The sequence below is a fragment of the Triturus cristatus genome, chromosome 5_1 (assembly GCF_964204655.1).
Source record: "Triturus cristatus chromosome 5_1, aTriCri1.1, whole genome shotgun sequence".
Taxonomy (NCBI): Eukaryota; Metazoa; Chordata; class Amphibia; order Caudata; family Salamandridae; genus Triturus; species Triturus cristatus.
In genome coordinates, this window is record NC_140587.1 from 783,719,721 (window position 1) to 783,738,512 (window position 18,792).

General features: G+C 41.3%; 1 protein-coding gene across 1 annotated transcript in view; it reads left to right on the top strand.

The window, feature by feature from the left end:
- Nucleotides 1–18,792, top strand: part of USP14 (ubiquitin specific peptidase 14) — a 301,022-nt gene that overhangs the window by 23,403 nt on the left and 258,827 nt on the right. Inside the window, exons 3-6 of the mRNA XM_085605800.1 lie at nt 185–217; nt 1,350–1,454; nt 7,099–7,202; nt 11,782–11,840. Of these exons, the coding sequence (XP_085461926.1) occupies nt 185–217; nt 1,350–1,454; nt 7,099–7,202; nt 11,782–11,840 (301 nt within the window). The remainder of the gene's footprint in view (nt 1–184; nt 218–1,349; nt 1,455–7,098; nt 7,203–11,781; nt 11,841–18,792) is intronic.

The window sequence follows — 18,792 nt, forward strand, 5'->3', positions numbered from 1 at the left end:
AACTGGAATTGGTGTTTAGTTTAAAATCAGCTGCTTCGTTCACTTTTTGTCTTTGGAACTGCTAAGGTGATAAAAAAACAAAATAAAATTTGTGAAATCATTGAATTAATGCCAACTTGCTTACATAAAAGTTTAAATTCAACATTAATATCCTCTTCTTGTTTTTTGCTTTGACCCAAAACAGGATGACGAATGGGGCAACATCAAGTTAAAGAATGTAAGTAGTGATGCTGACTACATAATTGTAAATCATTTGATGTAACCAAAGCTTACTTATTTCAGTACGGCTGTAAACATGAGGCATTTTTACCAAATTTGTAGAGTTTGAGTGAAAAATCTATGCTTTTTGAATTTAAACTAACTTCTATATTGGTACTGATTCGTAGTTTTATATTGTTGGTCAGTAATGAATACCATCAATATGAGCTTTGAAATAAATGAATTTCCACCAAAATGAAACTTGCTTTTGTTTTAGGGGGTGACAATGTAATGAGTCTCTAATCCAGGTCTTGCTTGTTATGTTCTCAACCATGTGTTCTGATAGTAATGCCTATAATCTTGCCTTGATCAGGAAAAAACTAGATCAATCATTCCGTATGTACTGTTTAAGTGCATATTTAAAATCCAGTGAGATATGTATATATTCGGGGAAATGTTTATTGCAAATCATAAGTGAAATCCTGGATGTACTGTTTCAGTAATAAAAAGAGAATAGTATCAAACTATGTATTTATTTAAGAATACAGTTTTTTGTTTTTCAGCTAAAACAAGATATTTCTACCACATTGGGGCTATAGAAATCAAAGGTTATTGAAATTACTTGTGTCCGGGGAAGTTAATATGGGTCAGATTGCAAGCAGCAACAGAATATATTACAAATGGATTAAAAATAGGCAATTTCCAACCACCCCCCACGCCCTCCTCTACCCCCGGCGAGTTGCAGAACCAAATGAAAATAAGTAATGCTATTATTAGTATATAAATAGCACTTAAAATACATGCAATTGTAGTTGGACAATTTTTGCATGAGTTACATTCTCTAGAACCTAATTATGTGGAAGAGTACACTTCATGTAGTACCATACCAATACTATCAAGGAAATGATTGTGCCATTAATAATTTTCCAGGTTCTTTTGTACTTGAAAATTCACAATTCAGGAACTGGAACTAGTAGGAGCCTTGGATCAAGCTTTTATTTTTTTAATATATAAAAAAAACTGAAACCATGGATACTGCACCTACGATTTTTATGCATGGGGCAGTTAAAAGCCCACAGTGCATTAGTGTATATATGTTGGGATTTCCCGTGGATTGATGGGCTGCACCTATAACTTGTATTGTTTTTCAGGGAATGACATTGCTAATGATGGGTTCGGCAGAAGCACTTCCTGAAGAGCCAGTCCTACGACCTGTCTTCGTAGAAGACATGACAGAAGAGCAGCTTGCTTCTGCTGTAAGCATCTTCAAATATCCTAGTACTTTGCCCACTCTGTCTGAGAAATTTGAGGTTTATTTCTGTAACATTCATGTGAATTGATTTGTCTGCTTTTTTAACCTCACTATTAAACTTAGTTGGCTGATAATATTTTTTTTTAATAGAGTAGTGATCCATCATGGAGTCCACTATAGCTTCATATCAATGTAGGTGGTTACATTTAATGATTTAGTGATGACAACCTATTGTTTGGTAGACATCTTAACATTATAAGGCATTACCTGACTATAATGGTTTTCTTTTTTCCATCTTCATGGAATGATCACAGGAACCCCTCTGCTATTTCCCTTTCAAGTTTAATGTTGTTTTAGAGACTTGTAAATTAGTACTATATGTGCTGCACATAAATAATTGAAGAAAATACCTTGTATGTAGGAGGTATAATAGAATTGTATCGTTATAAAGCACTACTGAAATTAGAACCTACCTTGCCTGGTTCAGTATGGGCTAGGAGGCGTTGGAATATGGTGGTATGTGCAAAGATATTTAAATGACAGAAATGTATCCCCCTCCTGTGTGTTCAAAGAAAATCAGTTGTAGCTTCTCTTTACGATTACAAATTAATATTATGATGCCACTTTACTAACACTATTCAGCTAGGTAGTCACCTGGTGCCAAACCTTGTCTGTCTTTACATTTGTTATATCATCTACTGTAAGTTGCATTTGACAGGTAAGGCATTCCAAGTTCTATCAAAAGGTATAAGTAACTTGGTATTTATCTTTCCTGTTTAGTAATAATTCTAACGATTACAGCCAAGAGAGTGCATACTTGTTATTTGTAATGGAATCTGGTAATTCTCTAAGTTCCTGACAGAGTACAGGAGCAGAAACTGCCTATTGGTTTATAAGTGTCAGCATTTCTAGGTATGCTCTCTTAGTTTGGGGCTGTTCAATGTTTTAGGAATCTGACTTATTTGCAGTTCTACCAATTGTGTAGCTTATATTTTTTTCTCTCTATAGATTTAAAATATTTTTATTTTCAACTTCCTTTTTATCCATTTTTGTACCAAGTTTATGTTCGATGTTTGTTTTCTTGTAATGGTAAATCGGTGTTTCCGCTTGAGAATGCAAGATGTAACTGGCACAGATTGCGCCTTGAAGCAACCAAATATGAGTAGTGCTAAATGATGAAAACAAAGTTGTGAATCTGAGGGTTATTCGGACCATGGATAACATTTCCTGTACAAAAGCATTGCTTTTCCTTTGTTAGATGAGGTTTAGAAATTGAAAAGGGTCTTTGGTGGTTATTTTACTTTAGCAGAATATTCTGATAAAAAAGGAAAGCAGCATTATATTTAGAATCACTTTTCAAACGAAATGCGCCACATGCCATATTTTTATTTATAATTACCCAACTCTACCTGCAATATCCAGGAAGGACCCTAACAGACTTATGCAAGAGTTGTGTGCGTGCTCACTCATGAGCATGCCCACTGCCCTGGCCTTTGCATAATATTACAGCCAGTTGTACAAAACACCAACTGACAACTGTGTCTTGGGCATGGTTTGTGTATGACCTTTCGTTTACCCCACCTTGATGGTGCTGCTTGGACAGAACTAGATCTTCAGCAGTTGTGGTACTGTCCAGTCCATTAACAGCTATGCATAGTGCTAGGACACCGGATGGATAAGGTCTCCCTGCCTAATTTTTAAAGGGTTTGTCTCCTGCCCTAATGCATCACTTGTGGTCTGAAAATTGAGAATGCAACATAGATCGTGATTTTCAAATTACCTTAGCATGGCTACCATCGCACTGGTTGCGAAGCAGAGTTGCCCTTTGGACAGTTGTGGATCTTACTGTTGAATTGCCCTCTTTAATGTTTAGGTTAAAATCTTTGCCAAGGCTCAGGCTAACCAGTTTGGTTAAAGTAATCTTTAACCAGATACTCCCTGATCAAAATTGCTTCATGCCATTAGGACAATTAAGACAAAACCTACTGTGAGCAAATGTAACGTTGGCAACCAACTTAGCTGGGCCCCTTGCAATTATATTAACAGACTCTAAAAAGGTGTTTGATTTCTCGAGCTAAGGTTCTCTGTTCTTGTTGTAGTTGAACAAGCAAAACTGGGCCCAAGGCTAAGATTGTACGTCAAACGCCATTATACCCACCCGCATGCTTGCTTGCCGGTCAGTGATGCGCTGTCACCCCCATTTGCTATACACCTAATTTCATGTGACAGGGTTTCCCACTCTCCCCAATGTGCTTTGCATTATCCTCTGGAGTATTGGATTAGAATAGTGAGATTGGTACAGAAACTCAACTGGAATAATAAGAGAAATGACTATTCTTTCCAGTAGGCTTAAGATTTGCTTCTAAACGCCAAATGCCTAAGATTGACAAACCCTGAGCCTTTATAGATTCTCATATTTGGGGGCAGCCTCAGACTTTGTGGTCAATAGATATCTGTAATTTACCCACTTCATATGGGTAACCTATCCGTGAACTGTCAACAGCTTTAAATTCTTACGGATGCACGTCATCCGAGACTTGTAGCATGTGAGATAACTGAACCAGCCTTCCTCCTCCCAAACTCAAACCCAATGTCTGCTTCAGACAATATCCTTTGCTGAAATTCATGATATCTTCTTTGTGAGTAGTGTCTCTATTTAAGATGGATTATTTTCCATTACTACTGTATATCTTGCTGCAATGCCTCCTTTGAATTCCCACACGTGTGTTTTTAAAAAGTATTATTTTTTTTTTTTTTTTGGTGTGTGGAGGATTCATAAACGCACACATTATAGAGGTCCTGTATTTGTGTAATCAGGGGCAGACCATGACTGATGTTCAATTTTGTTAATAGGAGGCTCAATTGCTGGTGCTCAATGACCCTGCCATTAGAAAGGAGCTGGCCCAATTGACAGAGACTGGCTTACTCCGTATCCTCATAGGAGGTCTAACACCTTCTGCACTACCACAAATAACTACGTTTGTTGTTGAGTGCTAGTACAACTTTCTTCAATGGACGGATTTGGACTGCCGGATGACCCTTGCATCTCTACTCTGGAACCTTGTTAGGTCAGGTAAATTGACAGGTTGTATTTTCGAATTAGAATGCCGTTGAGCTATCCATGGTGGGAGATGTGTGAGATCCTGCCCACATGTGAGGTCTTTTTTTTTGAGTCCGGCAACGAGTTTACCATGCACATTTCCCAGTTCTTCAGATACCTCCCAACTGAAACGTGCATTAAGGGACAAAGCTAGGATTAAGCTCATCTCCCTGAATACAGCTCTTTAGAAGCCAGATTCACATTTAGCCCCTGGCGAGGTAGAAAACCGCACATGTAGCGAACCCTGGTACTTGATGCCCCGAATAAGCTGGTTAAAGTGAGGTTGCAATGGAAGCCGAAAAAAGCACAGAGTATACTACATACCGGAGCACCTGCAAATGGGCACGTTCTCTTCCCTGAAATTCATCAAGGTGCTAGACTCGGGACTCATAAGGGAGACGTCTTCCTTGTGGCTTCGAGGTGTGTGGTGAGTCAGACAGATTGACCAATAATAACCCCTCAATCTATCAGTAGTAGTTCTCCAGTTCTCCATTGACTTGTCCCCTGAACTGGAAAATAGGGGAGATGCAGGTTTCCCACTTAGCAACCGTACACTACGGGGAATCGATAAATGTTCCTTGCTCAAGAATCATATCAACCGCACAAGGGAATGCCCCTGGAAGCAAGCAAAAATTTGGGAGTCATGGCTGACCCGCTTTGGGATCTCAACCTTTATTTAACACAAGAAATATGTACAAACATGGGCCTACAACCACAGGGGCCAGCCGCTAGTGTAGAAAAGATTACCAATGACACAAATTACATTTCAAGTTCAATAATAAGGACATGGGCGGGTCCAATACCCATCAGATCAACAAGAAGGTTTCGTTTTCTGTTTGATAAAGCAAAATAAACAAAACAAAAACAAGGCAAAGATTCCGCTATCAAGTCATATATTTAATGTGGAAAATCTACCTTTCACTGCAATGCTGTAAGCTGACATATTGTACGTGCTGCAATTTTGATGACTGCTTGTGTTTTGTTGTACCACATAATGCCATTTTGATCATTGAACAAATGTCAATAAAAGTGTTATTAAAAAAAAAAGTGAAAGGTTTGTCATGCGAGATTAGGTATTAAAAATACTCATGATATTGTTCTGAAAGTCACCCTCATGAAGTAGTTTAAGTTAAGGAATTGCAAAGGCAAGCATCGATGAGGCTGGGCAGGTTTTATTTTCACTGAGATTTCTCTAGATAGGATGCTAAGAAAAGCTTGTTTCTCCATAACATTGGGATTCAGATATACAAGACTCGAGCCCACCACAGAACTGTTGTGTTATAGCACCATCACTCCATTTCACTTGTAGGAAGCATCCGTCAGCAAATTACCAAGTACTTGTATGCAAGCACATTTTAGATGGCTGTTAAAGAATTTATTGTCCTTTTTATACCACCAGGTTTTGAACCTCAGCTCAAAACTGCTCTCCAGCAATTAGCTACGCTTCCTAACCCCTTCACCCTCCTGTATGCATGCTTTATTCCTTTTATGTCTGCCATGTAGGATATGTTTTCCAATAGAGTATTAATGGTTAAACTTAGATGGATTATGCATTAAACTGCATAGGACACCAGGCTCCGAAAGTGCATCCATCACACAGCATGGGTTTGTAAAACCAGTTACTGTCTTAAACACCTTCAGAAGTATAGGAGAGGTGGATCACTACAGCAGCTCTGTCAGGGCAAAGAAACCAATAACGCCTAGATGGCGAAAGAAAGATTTAGATTGGAACCATTCTGAAAATCAGAACAACTTAACTTCATGGCGAGAGGCACTAAAGAATTTAAAATATGAAGGGGTTACTGCTAAAAGGGATGGAAAGGAGGCATTAGACAACTGTGTAAAAGGAATCCCATGGATTCTACAGCTATAAGGTTGCATCCGATTTCATACAGTAACGTGAAAAAGATAGGTTCAAAAGAGATGAAGAACAATGGGTGTCTGCATCTTAAAGATCAGGTCTACTATGTAGGTATCTTGCTACTCTGCCTCATTCCTTAGACTCATGCCAGCCCTCCTAGTTAAAGTATTGCAGTTTATCTTTGTAAAGATTGGTCTTTGTTGGTAAAACAAAACAAGATGGGACTTAATTTTCAATTGCCTTTGCTGTAAAAAGCATCTGACATAACCCGTTGGTTTTGTTTCATCTACATGTTTAATTTGACTTTGTCCATCAGCTTGTACATGTAACAAATGTATTCTTACTTTATTAAAAATATAAAATTGATGTGGAGGAGCAAAATGAATGTTATATGCAGGAGGAAGCTTTGCTAAGTTGTATTTGTTTTATAACCAATATGTTAGGATGATTCCCTTAGTGGCCAAAGCGTGTCCTACATATCGGAAATTTCGCAAAAGTCTTGCATATCTGTAAGACAGTAGCATCATTCGTCAGCAACTCCACAGCTATTAATCTCAGTTTGAAACTTCCTCTCTAAAGTGTCTCCTTAACAGGTAACCTGCATGTTTTTGCATTCCCAATACACATGGACTAAAAATCTGTCAGTAATATGTTAATCTTGTTTTATGTTAATGTTGTTCTTGATAGATGGAACTACCGTGTGGTTTGACGAATTTGGGCAATACTTGCTACATGAATGCTACTGTTCAGTGCATTCGCTCAGTGCCAGAGCTTAAGGACGCCCTTAAACGGTAAGTTTTGTTAGGCTTCCATAATCATTGTAAGGATAATATTTAGGTTTTCAATTAAGGGGATGATAGATGTGGAATGTAGCAAATGGGTATGAGAATCGTTTTAGGTTTAATAGGCTTACATTATGCTGAACACGTTCAACAGCCAGTGATGATCAATACAAAAACTCCTGAGGGTTCAAAACTGCTGCAGTCCTGTATTGCCCATCAGTGGGTATATAGCAATTGAGCACTCTTCTTCAACAGCTGTAAAGAAAGTTCTTTCTCATGGTCCTCGCAGTCTCTGCTGAGAGATGCCATTGAAATGGTGATTGGTGCTATATAAATATGACTAACTTAACAGCTGTGTGATGCTGCCTAAGTGTGGCTACATTAGTGAGGTGCACTCTGAGTAAGAGGTCACATTTGAGGACAATGATAGTTGGTTTGTCTGCTTTTTTTTTTTTTTTACAGTTGAAATAACTAAGGGCCTCATTATGATGTAGTTTGGACTGCAACCGACAGCTTGTTGGTTGCGGTCTGAACAGCATCTACTTCTGCGGTCTAACCGACACATTAGGATGTGTGTGGTTTAAGTCAGCAGTTGGAGGGACCGACCAACACAATCTGACGAGCTCATGGAACCTGGTCGGTCGGAAACTCCTTATAATCCCTCCGGGATGGCCTTTTGGCTGTCTGGATAATTTTGTATTTTTTTTTATTGCCATTTTTTATACCACAATTCAATACACAAACATTGAATACATAGACAGGTAGCATCTTCCTTTAAATCAATCAATTCCTACAAAATATATTTTCCCAGAAGAGCTCTGATCAATGGCTTGCATGGTTGTTGCCGTACTGTATTTCAATAATCAGGTGACAATGTCCTCAAAGTCGCAATGTACAATGATATCATCTAGTATTAAATATACGTTTCGTCTGATTCTTTCACCTGAGTGGCTGGTGGTTTTGCATTCGGGTATGACAAAATAACTCAACACAAGTAAATTAACTTTTTTAGAAAGAAAAACAAACCTCTTCTATAATGAACTTAAACCTGTGCCGTGGAGTAGTTTAAATTAGAAATCCGCTATTTGTATCCGGGGGGGATCTGATCTTGGAGGTAGAGGGCCCACCAGGGTGTAGCAAATAAGAGGGAAGAGCTTCAACCCTCCAACATTATCTAGCATTTGTCTAATCCCTTGTCTCCACAGCCAATAGGTCAAGGAAAGCCGCATATAAGCCCTTGCCTTTACAGGGATAGGAGCCAACCATCAAGGCTCAGTGTAGTCATTCGAATTGTCTCGCTCTCCTTCCCTTTCCTCCTCACTAGTGCGTACCAGCTGTTCCCATGACATCATCATTTCCTTCCATAAATCAGCTATGGGGCGTCTCTGCACTCCTCTAGCTTCCTCCCAGCTCAATGCTCTACCCTCCGCACACTCCCAGTTAATCACATCTCGATTCCAGTATTCAACTGTAGGTCCCTGTGCAGACTTCCTTACTAACGCTGTTCTGCGCTTAGCAAGACCCAGGGCTTGGTCAATTAGTCTATTCCTAACTTTACGTTTTCATGGTCGAGGAAAGAGCCCCAGCAAGCACACCCGGGCCGTAGAAGCCAACTCCCTCCCCAGAACCTCTTTAAGCTTAAAAACAATGGCATCCCAGTAAGGACGTATTGTTTGGCAGTCCCAGAGCATATGTGTGAAATCAGCATCAGGGTGGGCGCACCCCGGACAGTTTCGTATATCCCCCCCCCATAGGTGATGTGGAGTCGGTGAGGGGTCATGCAGGTCACATGAATGTCATTAAATTGCATGTATTTAAGGCACATGTTGCGGGAAATCTTCTTGGGGGACTGCAGAATTTTATCCCATTCAGCATCAGTGATTATGCCGCCCAATATCCTTTCCCATCTCTTTCGCAAGTCACCCAGTGGGTCCAGGGACGCTGTAATCCAGGTAGTATAAAACCACTTCACCTGGTGTCCAGCGGCGCCCATAGTTATCAGTGCATGCAAGATTGGGTGGGTCTTTGGTTCCCCCTTCCCCCACAACTGCCAAAAAGTGCGTACTAGAGCTTCATACTGTAAAAACTGCCCCGGGGGAAGACCATTACTATCCACCAGTTCTTCAAAAGGAAGGAGGTTTTTTTCCAGTTAAGTCTCATACATTTTCCAATCCTACCTCTGTCCAAGACACCAGTTGGTCTTCGGTAAATAATGTCATGGGAGTGCTGTGCGGTAAACCCACAAGGGGTAGCATAGGAGTATATCTCTGGGCTTTTTTAGCTCTGTCCAGTGATCTCTTCCAGGCCTGTAACGCGGTGTGTAGTAACACCGAGTGATACGGGGTGGGGGTACTCGGGACCATCAATTTAGCCAACAGCAAGCGGGGATGACCATCCGGTTCCAACAAACATGCGCCCTCCTCATTCACCTCCTCTAACCACTGCACCTATCCTTGCAGTTGATCTGCCAACATCTAAAACTCGAAATTTGGTACTCCTAGTCCGCCTTCCATCATGGGGCGCTGTAACACCCTCAAGGAGACTCTTGGTTGCCCACTGTCCCACACTAATTCTCTCAGCAAGGAGTTTAATGGGCAAAACCAACCCAGTGTCATCAAAACTGGGAGGTTGACAAAATAATAGAGGAGCCGGGGTAACATTATCGTTTTTGAAAGGGAAATCCTAGCCATAATAGGGAGTTGTAGAGTGCACCAAACTGAACACAGGATTTGAGTGACCTCACTGCTCTACCCAGGTTTCCCTCCCTTAGATCCTCCAGGGAGTGAAATGCCTGGATACCCAGGTACTTGAAGGAGCGGGAAGCCCACTGTTTTCCAGCTGTAAAGCCTCCGGCCTGGGCAGTGGTCCCGCTATGGTACGTCATGGCCTTATTAACCCGGAAACCTGATATTTGTTCGAAGCTCTCCAAGACCTGTACTGCTGACGCCAATGCAAACAGGAAGGGAGAGACAGGGCATCCATGTCGAGTGCCTCAGAAGATCCTATATTGAACAGAGATCAATTTACCCGTTTTGACCCTCGTAGTTGGAGACGCATAAAGTAGCCGAACCCACTTCACCCAATCACCCACTTGGTTCCAAGGCCCATTTGCAGCATAACCTCTAAAAGGTATTCGCAGCTGATCGTGTCAAATGCCTTTTCCAGGTATATTGACAACATTGTTGCTTCCTGGTCCCAGCAAGGTTTTCATGGTACAACACAGAGTAGAGTCACCGAAGATTGTAGGAGGTACAGCGGGAAGGAATAAAGCCATTATGGTCCTGGTGGATAAGGGCTTTCATGTGTGGGAGCAACCTACTTGCCAGGACTTTACTGAGAATTTTAAAGTCTAGGTTTAACATTGAAAGGGGCCTAAAATCCATCACTCTTGATGCTCCCTCTTTGGTTTTAGGGAGTGGGATCACAAGTGCATCCCGTGTCGTATCTGGTAACTCACCCCGTTCAAGCGAGTCTGCATAGAGAACCTCCAACCTTGGCTCAGGCTAGCGCAAACCTCTTTTAGAATTCCGCCAGGAGGCCATCCGGCCCCGGCGTTTTGCCAGTCGCCATGTCCCCAATAGTTGCAGAATTTCGTGCACTGTCACCGGGCCTCCTAGCTCTTCCCGTGCTAGGCAATACACAACATGAAGTGGCAGGGGGTCCAGGAAGTCCCTAATAAGGGATGGGTCAGCTGCCACGGTGGCAGTGTATAGCTTCTCATAACAACTGTGGAAAGCACTAGTAATATCATCTGGATTATAAAGGAGCTCCCCTGTTTACTGACGCAGCTGGGTGATGGGTGACCCACGGCTTTCCGGTTGGATCAACCATGCCAGGAGTCTTCCGGCCCTCCCCTCCTCCCTTTGCATCCTATCCAGGTAGTCTTTGAAACTATGACACCAAAGTCGATTTAGTATCTCCTGATGGGTAGACCTCGTCTTTTGTAACTCAAGCGGGGTCAGCACCTTGAGCATTGTCCAGTCTGTGTAGTTTCTCTTCCAGGTCTGAGATCTGACCACGTATTTCCCGGTGTGCCCCAATCGACTGTCCCATACAGTACCCCAGCACCACCACCTTAAAGGCCTCCCATTCTACCAATGTAGAGGATGCCGTGTGCGCGTTTGTGGAGAAGTAGAATTTCATAAGCGTCGTCCGGGAGGACCGGTATGGGACATCCTCCAGTGCCAGCGGGTTAAGCCTCCAGGAAGGAACCGGAGGACGCCTCCCTAAGGGTTGATAAAACAACAATAGTGGGCTGTGGTTGGACAGGGTGCGCCCCAAATATTCTGTATGTGTAATGAAACTAGTAAGTGTCAGCGCACAAAGAAAGGTATACAACCTAGTGTACATCTCGCTGTCGGGATCATGTCAGTTTCCGACAGCCTTTCCATGTCGGTCGCTGGATTTACGCCCTTCACTCTACTCACGTCAGACAAAATTATACTGGGTAATAACTATATGAAATATATCCTGCATGGCTGTTTTGGCATTCATAATTGGCTGGGGCATTGCTGAAATTCTGTGTAAAGTGCTCCTCTATATTACTGGATGAGAGTAGACTATAAAGTAAGGTTATCTTCTCTTTCAGATATTCAGGTGCCTTGAGAGCTTCGGGGGAGTTGGCATCCGCTCAGTATATTACTGCAGGTTAGTACTTGCATCTCAGTGTTTGTTTCAGTGTGGGTTTGTATGGATTGTTGTACTTGCCGCACTACCTGGCATAATTCCTATATTTAACAAAATAGGGAAACCCTGTAACCCTGCTGGAGCCTGGGTATGTAACAAACTGCAACAGAATTTTTTTATGGATTTAATCAATTCATGGAACATACAGGTATATAATACAAAGAATAATTCTAATGGAACAAATAAAATTAGGGGCTTCAAAAATTATATATTAACATTTTACTACTTACTAAAATGGCCAAAAGTTATTAAATTCATAATTCTATAAATTCATTACAAATTGTTTTATTGAGCTGTAGATAGTTAAGAAGGAGCCACAAAACGTATTGGCAAAATCACCATGAAGTCTCCACAATATAGATGAAAAAGCATGCATTTAGATATTGGCTATATAACAAAAAGATGTATAACAAACTGAAAATAATGTTTCCAGAACCATCTACAAAGATGTTATGAAAGCGTCCTAGATGATGGACATTTCAGTCCCCTCTGCGGGGTCTTTTAGGACCATCGTCCGGTCGTGAACTTCCAATTGATTACTTTTGAAAGCCCATTCACTAATGTAGTACAACTGATTCCTATAGTGCATATTTCCTTCACTCCCCTAAAACAAATCTGTTGTCATTGCTACCTTTGCAGATAGCACCATAGGCACTATCTATTGTCCGCAACACCAAAGGGCGTTCTCCTTAGTGCAGTTCAATCCCTTCAGTCTCTGCAGGAGTAAGGAACAAACTCTGGTTAGCGGACTGATCAGTTGCCATTCGATTCGAAGTATGCAACAACACAATATGACTCCGCATGGTTAGACAATAACCTTGTTTGACCTTGCAGCTTCATATAGACTAGTTGTGTGCTTCAAATCTGCCAGTTATTGGACCAGTTTACAGACCAGAACTTGTTCCCTCATAGTGCAGTGATCCAAGTGATTGGGTGCTTTGAAAGTAATACGAAAATGCTTATTTCTGAAACCTCTAATTTTATTTGTTCTGCTATAATAGTTCTCTTTAAAATATATAGCTATATGTACCATGAGTAGATGCAATAAATATCTACTCTGCATGTAGCAAAATACATTATCTTTAAGTTGATAAATTGAACCTTCTAAGTCAAGGTATAGGGGTCACAAACTAAAATTCTTTTGTTAGTAGTTCTGATTAAGTGTGGTCCTCATTGTACTGATTCTTAGTCTTACTCATTGCAGTTCTTAAAATATGAGGGGTGTTATTTCCAGGAAGCAGGCAACTGCACCATCTCGTTGATTTTTTTTTTTTTTTCTTCAAACTGTTTTTTATTTTAGTTTAGAAATCATAACATCATCAAGGCAGAGTTTTTCCCATTTGCTAGACATACATAGTATTAAGCAGTAAATCACAGTTTTGGTTCTTCAATGAGTTCAGTCATAATATATCAATTACAGACCCTGTAGCACACATTAAACATCCTCCTTCTTCCTTATCAGTCCCCATCCATGCTCTCTTCCGCCTGTTCTCTTGGTTGGTCACAGATGTTGCCTCTGTATTTATTCCACGCCCCCCAGATCTTGTTCCATTTTTGGGGGCAGCTGCGGTTAACAAATACTGTTCTTTCCGCTACCATGGCCGTTTCCATATCCTTACCCCATGCGCTAAGCGATGGCACCTCCACCGCCCCCCATTTCTGTGCTATGTTACGTTTGGCCGTCATAATCCTCAGCGTTGCCCACTCTTGCACCAACTTTAAGTCGTTTGGGTCCCATACATTTAGTAGCCAACTCTTGGGCTCCATCTCGTTGATTTTAATAAAGATTTGTAGCCTCTTACCGCAGGGACTCATGACATTTTACCAAGCAATACTTGTTTACTGTGTCCATGCAATACCACATCTCTCAAAAACAAGACAGCACAGTAGTGAGGCAAGAAATCTAGGACTATTTTGAGTGCGGGTTAGTCTTGGTGAAACGAGGATTGCCAATCCGTAATTGGTGCATTACCACAGTCCTAAAGTATGAGGATATACTAGCAGTTCCAAGACTGGCAATGCCCTCCTCACAATTTATGAACAAATTATGACCATTTTGTAGGCATTGGCTTCAAAATCTCACTTGTATAGATAAGTGACTGTGAACTGAAAAAACAAATCAGTGGCCACAGACGCCTGTCAATAGCAGGGTATGTTTTAGTATTGTGACGTTATCTGCCATAAGGAAGGCAGTAATACCAATTGACAAGAAGGCAGCAAAAAATCTGGTTGCCCAAATAAACAATCTCCGGGATATAAGGATGCTCTAATCGGAATGTGGTTGTCTAGCTATTAGTGTGTCTTAATAATGATAAAGTTTGCATTTATCAGAACTTCATGTGTTCAGCCAGCCCTCATACAGGTTGAGATTAAGGTGTGTCAAAGAAAAGCTGTACAAAGCTACCAACATTTTTTAGGCACTGCCACAGCAAAGAAAAATATGGTTCAAAATAAGTGCATAAAAACAAAACTCTGGTAGGAAATCACATAATGTTGTGGTGTGTGTGAGACAGGCATTAGATTGCTAACCTGATAGGATGGCATCTCCCATTTACCAAGAAGACTAAACTGAGAACACAGTTTACAAATGTCACAAGGAACATTCACAAAACTGCTTTAGCTTCTTCCCCAGAATTACAATAGTGCAGTGTGTTGCAGGTGTTATTACACTTCAGCTCAGCACCCAAAAGAAACAGTAGGCAGTGGGAAAATTCATTAACACAGAACATAAGTGATAGAAATAATAGTCCCTATCAGTGCTGACTGTGCCATAAGGTGAAGGTCTCTGCATTTTGATTGACCGAAGTCTTGCCAGCTTAGCTAGAGTGTGTTGTAACTGTCCTCTGTAATCCTGAAAAGTAACCTATCATGCAACATGGAGCACAGGGACATTACAAATTCATCTGTCTGGGGAAAAAATGTAAGTGCATTCATATCGAAAACAGAAGCAGCAACATTCAGGCTCCGGATCCTTGGTGCAGGAAGGACTGACTGCCTCCGAAACAAAAGATATTCTTAATAAGAAGTCTTGTAAATGAAGATTTTGCAGTGTTAATCTTTTCTGGATTCACATGCTGTACATTATTCCGCCATCAAGTAGTTGGGTCCGGAATACTTCTTAGTCGACTCTTTTCCCTTTTTTTTTTTCTTTTTGCGTGGGCATCATCTGGCACTATTTGGTGCTATGTCTGTGTCCCCTTGTGGTGTGAGACGTGCGCCACCAAAACCCATGTGCATTGTCACCATCTTTAGATTCTTTTCTTCCATCTTTGGGTCTGGAAGCAACATCTGAAGCTCCACGGACTCCAAAAGCAGTTTTTCAAGAGAAGTTGATCGTTGGGGAAAAAATGAAGGGAAGAATAGTTAAAGTAGGGAAGAGATGCTGAAAATTGGAAAACACCGGGAGATTAACCAAAGTGTATGGCGCACGACATCAGAAACCTGGTCAGAAAATGCGCGGAAGGGGAGAGAAAATTATCTACAGACATTGAAAATACCCCTATTATTGTTTGCCCGAGTGTCATCGCAAGTTTGCCCAGGAAGAAAACCGGGAGTCTGCAAACTCTGCTTCTCTAGAAACCACAACACGAAAAGCTGCAAATTGTGTGCTGGGGAGTTGAGGGCAAGGGAGAAGCCGAGGCAGAAGCACCACATCATCACGCAGAGAAAAGAAAGCGCTCGTCACTGAGGAACCTAAGCCTTTTTAGCAAGGAAGAGGACTAAGTGCAGGACACACCTAGCCCAGGTGGAAGGCTCTGACGCTGAAGTAGAATAAGTCGGTCAAGTGGAAGCAAGCCAATCAACAAAGAATTTAATACACACAGGTGGTTATTTAATAGGGTAATGGCGCGCCTAGGGGAATCTCTCAAACTGGTATATTCTACACCTTGTATTAGACGCGATGCTATAAGGTATAGAAAACCACCCTTCTCCCTATCATGTGGCCAGGCCAGCAGTACAATAAGAACACAGTCTCCAGCACACGCATAATTAAAATTCACACATGATCACAAATCCGAGTTATCAAACATAATTTCTTCTTTATTGTTCTTTCCTTCTTTCTTTTTTTCTTTCTTTAAATCATTTGTTAAATTCCTTATTCAACACATGTTTCGTCGCTCATTGAGCACACTGTCCCGTGACTTATTCAAGACTCAATCTTCCATATCTAAAGCTTCTCTTTCGGTGATAATTCTGCCCTGAATGATAAGTAGTTTCCTGCACCTCTCTGTATGTAGGTAGTGGATTCGTCATGGCTGTCTAGCCCGTGGTCATAGATACTTAATGATCCCCGTTTCAGGGGTCTACTGTCCCAGGGCGAGCGTCAGGCGAGTATGCCGCAAGACAAGGGCCTCCCACCAATTGTAACGGAGCCCAAATATACCCCAAATACAGGGAAATAACTTTTAGTAAATTGTTCCCTAATATGAAAAAAAGCGAGAAAGAAGGGCCCGGTACATGTGAAAAATCTGTCTGTCTTCAGTCGTGAGTGCGCTCTCTGTTCTCTGACAGTGTTCCCAATGAGTAACAACACACGTGTTGGCAAAGGAATTGTAAGAACTGAATTAAAGAAAGGAAAGAAAGAAAAAAAAGGAAAGAACAATAAAGAAGAAAGTATGTTTGATAACTCTGATTTGTGCTCTTGTGTTAATTGTAATTCTGCATGTGCTGGGGACTGTGTTCTTTCAATCAACAAAGAAGTCCAAAGACAGAGAATCTTGAAAGCATCCTCGGGTAACGTTTAAAAAAAAAACAAAATACACACATTCCAGAGCTGAGCAGAAGATTTCAGACTCTAAGCCGCACAAGATTCCCTTGGTCACAAAACATTTAGTGACTGAAGGAGGTTGAAACAAAAAGAACCTCCTGGGTCCAGAAAAAAGGACCATGATGGTGGAAGTCCTTTGGACAAACCGTTGATGTGGAAAGAGAGGTAGTGAAGGACGGGGCCATTGAGGACCCGGCAGGTGCACCAGAGTCCAAGAAAAGGCAGTCGAAGATGGTCATCACAGAAGAAGGGGCCCTTTGAAATAGAGGAACAGAAAAGGTGCCTTGATGCCGAAAAGGCAGTGATCTTGCAAAAAAGCTATGAAAGATTTCAATGCATTAATGAGGAAAATCGGAATCTCTTCAAAACCTCCAGGAGAGAAGTGTAGGTAGGAAAAAAGACCTGATGAGCTCGACCATCTGCAACCCTGAGCCATAGGAAACGTTCTACTTTGAGAAAGACCTGGGGGACCAGGTAATCCTCTGGAATGCCGAAAGCTGCAATGATTAATTGCAGGACCTAAAAAGAGGCTTACCGGATGAGCTAGTCTGCAAATATCCCTCGTCCATTGCCACCCGACGACATTGGAAAGAATCATGCTGTCTTAAAAAGAGCAGCAGATCAGTACAGGACAGAGTTGGAGGACGAAAGGACACAGGCCTGTCTCCCCTGAGAGAAACCCCTACCAATGCAAAGCAGAAACTAGTACCTCCCTATGCTCCCAAGCATTCTTAATCGGGGAAGGAAAGCTTTCAAGGAACCAGTATCCTGCAAAGCAGGAACACTGAGAATTGAGAAAAAGTACAAGTATTCCTTTGAGACCCCGGTATAAATCAAGGGCAGTACAGTGGTTGATTCAATCCGGTTGACCACGATGAGAAAGAGGGCCAATGATCGAGCATCCATGGGACCCCCACCTGAGAAAGAGAGCAGAATAGAAGACTTTTTCCAGCAATAGAAAAAAGCCTCACCAGGCAAGTGGAATTTAAACCTCATATGTCATGCTACTGCATAGAGGTACTAAGAACACCACCAGTTACATGACCAAAAACCAGAAAATGCAAGAAAGCGGAAAAAGCATGCCTTCAACACTAAGTAGAAGAACTACTGAAGAAACTAGTAATAGAAAACTTTCCCACACAGATATCAACCAGGGAAATTATTCCACATACTTCTGGTTCCTAAACCAGACCAATCACTTTGATAAAATTCTGGACCTCTGGTTCCTAACAGATTCATACTACAGGAGAAGTGTTACCTGCTTAAAGTTTTTAAAGTATTTTACTTTCCTGTGAAAGATTATATCTCTGGTTCTCCGCAATAGATTTTTGTCATTTTGGGGTCTAATTTAAATGTATAAATACTTTTTTTATAAATTGGTGTCTAATTTTTAGTGTGGTGTTGCTTACTTATTAACTGTTTATGGTACCTCTAATGCTTAAAAATTTTCCTTTGACTATGTGTAGGAAAGTGCCCCTTTTTGACATGGTCACCCCCATTTTTTGCCTGGTATTTGTTACTTTTACTGAAATGCACTGGGTTCCTGCTAACCAGGTTGGCAGTGCCAGTTTCCTTTTCCAAAAACCAGGATAACTGTGCAATTGTTCCAAAGTTGGCAAGTCCTTTAGAATCCCTGCAATTCCCTCCCTAGTAAATGGTCCCTATGATAGGGAAAAGTAAGTTGTTCATTTGAGTGGTGGACATGGAAGTCCGTTAGTTTGATTGACTAGGGTTAGGAGGGATAGATGAGGGGAGAGCCTAGATAGTGTTATTTGGCAGCTTATATTAGTCGGATGAGGTTTGGCATGAGTCAAAGGAGGGATAGAGGAAGGGAAAGTCTAGAAAGGTTTATTAGGGAGATCATTGTAGTAAATGAGGTTTGGGATGAGTTAGAGCTTGGATACCAGAGGGAAGAGTCTAGGAAGTGTTATTTTGGATTTCATAGTACTAAAATGAGGTTTGGAGTGAGTCGAGGAAGAACAGAGGAGGGAAGAGTCTAGAAAAGGTTATATGGGAAATCAAAGTAGTAGAATTACGTTTGGGGTGAGTAAAGGAGGGATAGAGGAGGGTGGAGTCAAGTGAGGATCTTGGGGAGATCATAGTAATAAAACGAGATTTGGGATGAGTCGGAGAGCAAATGTATAG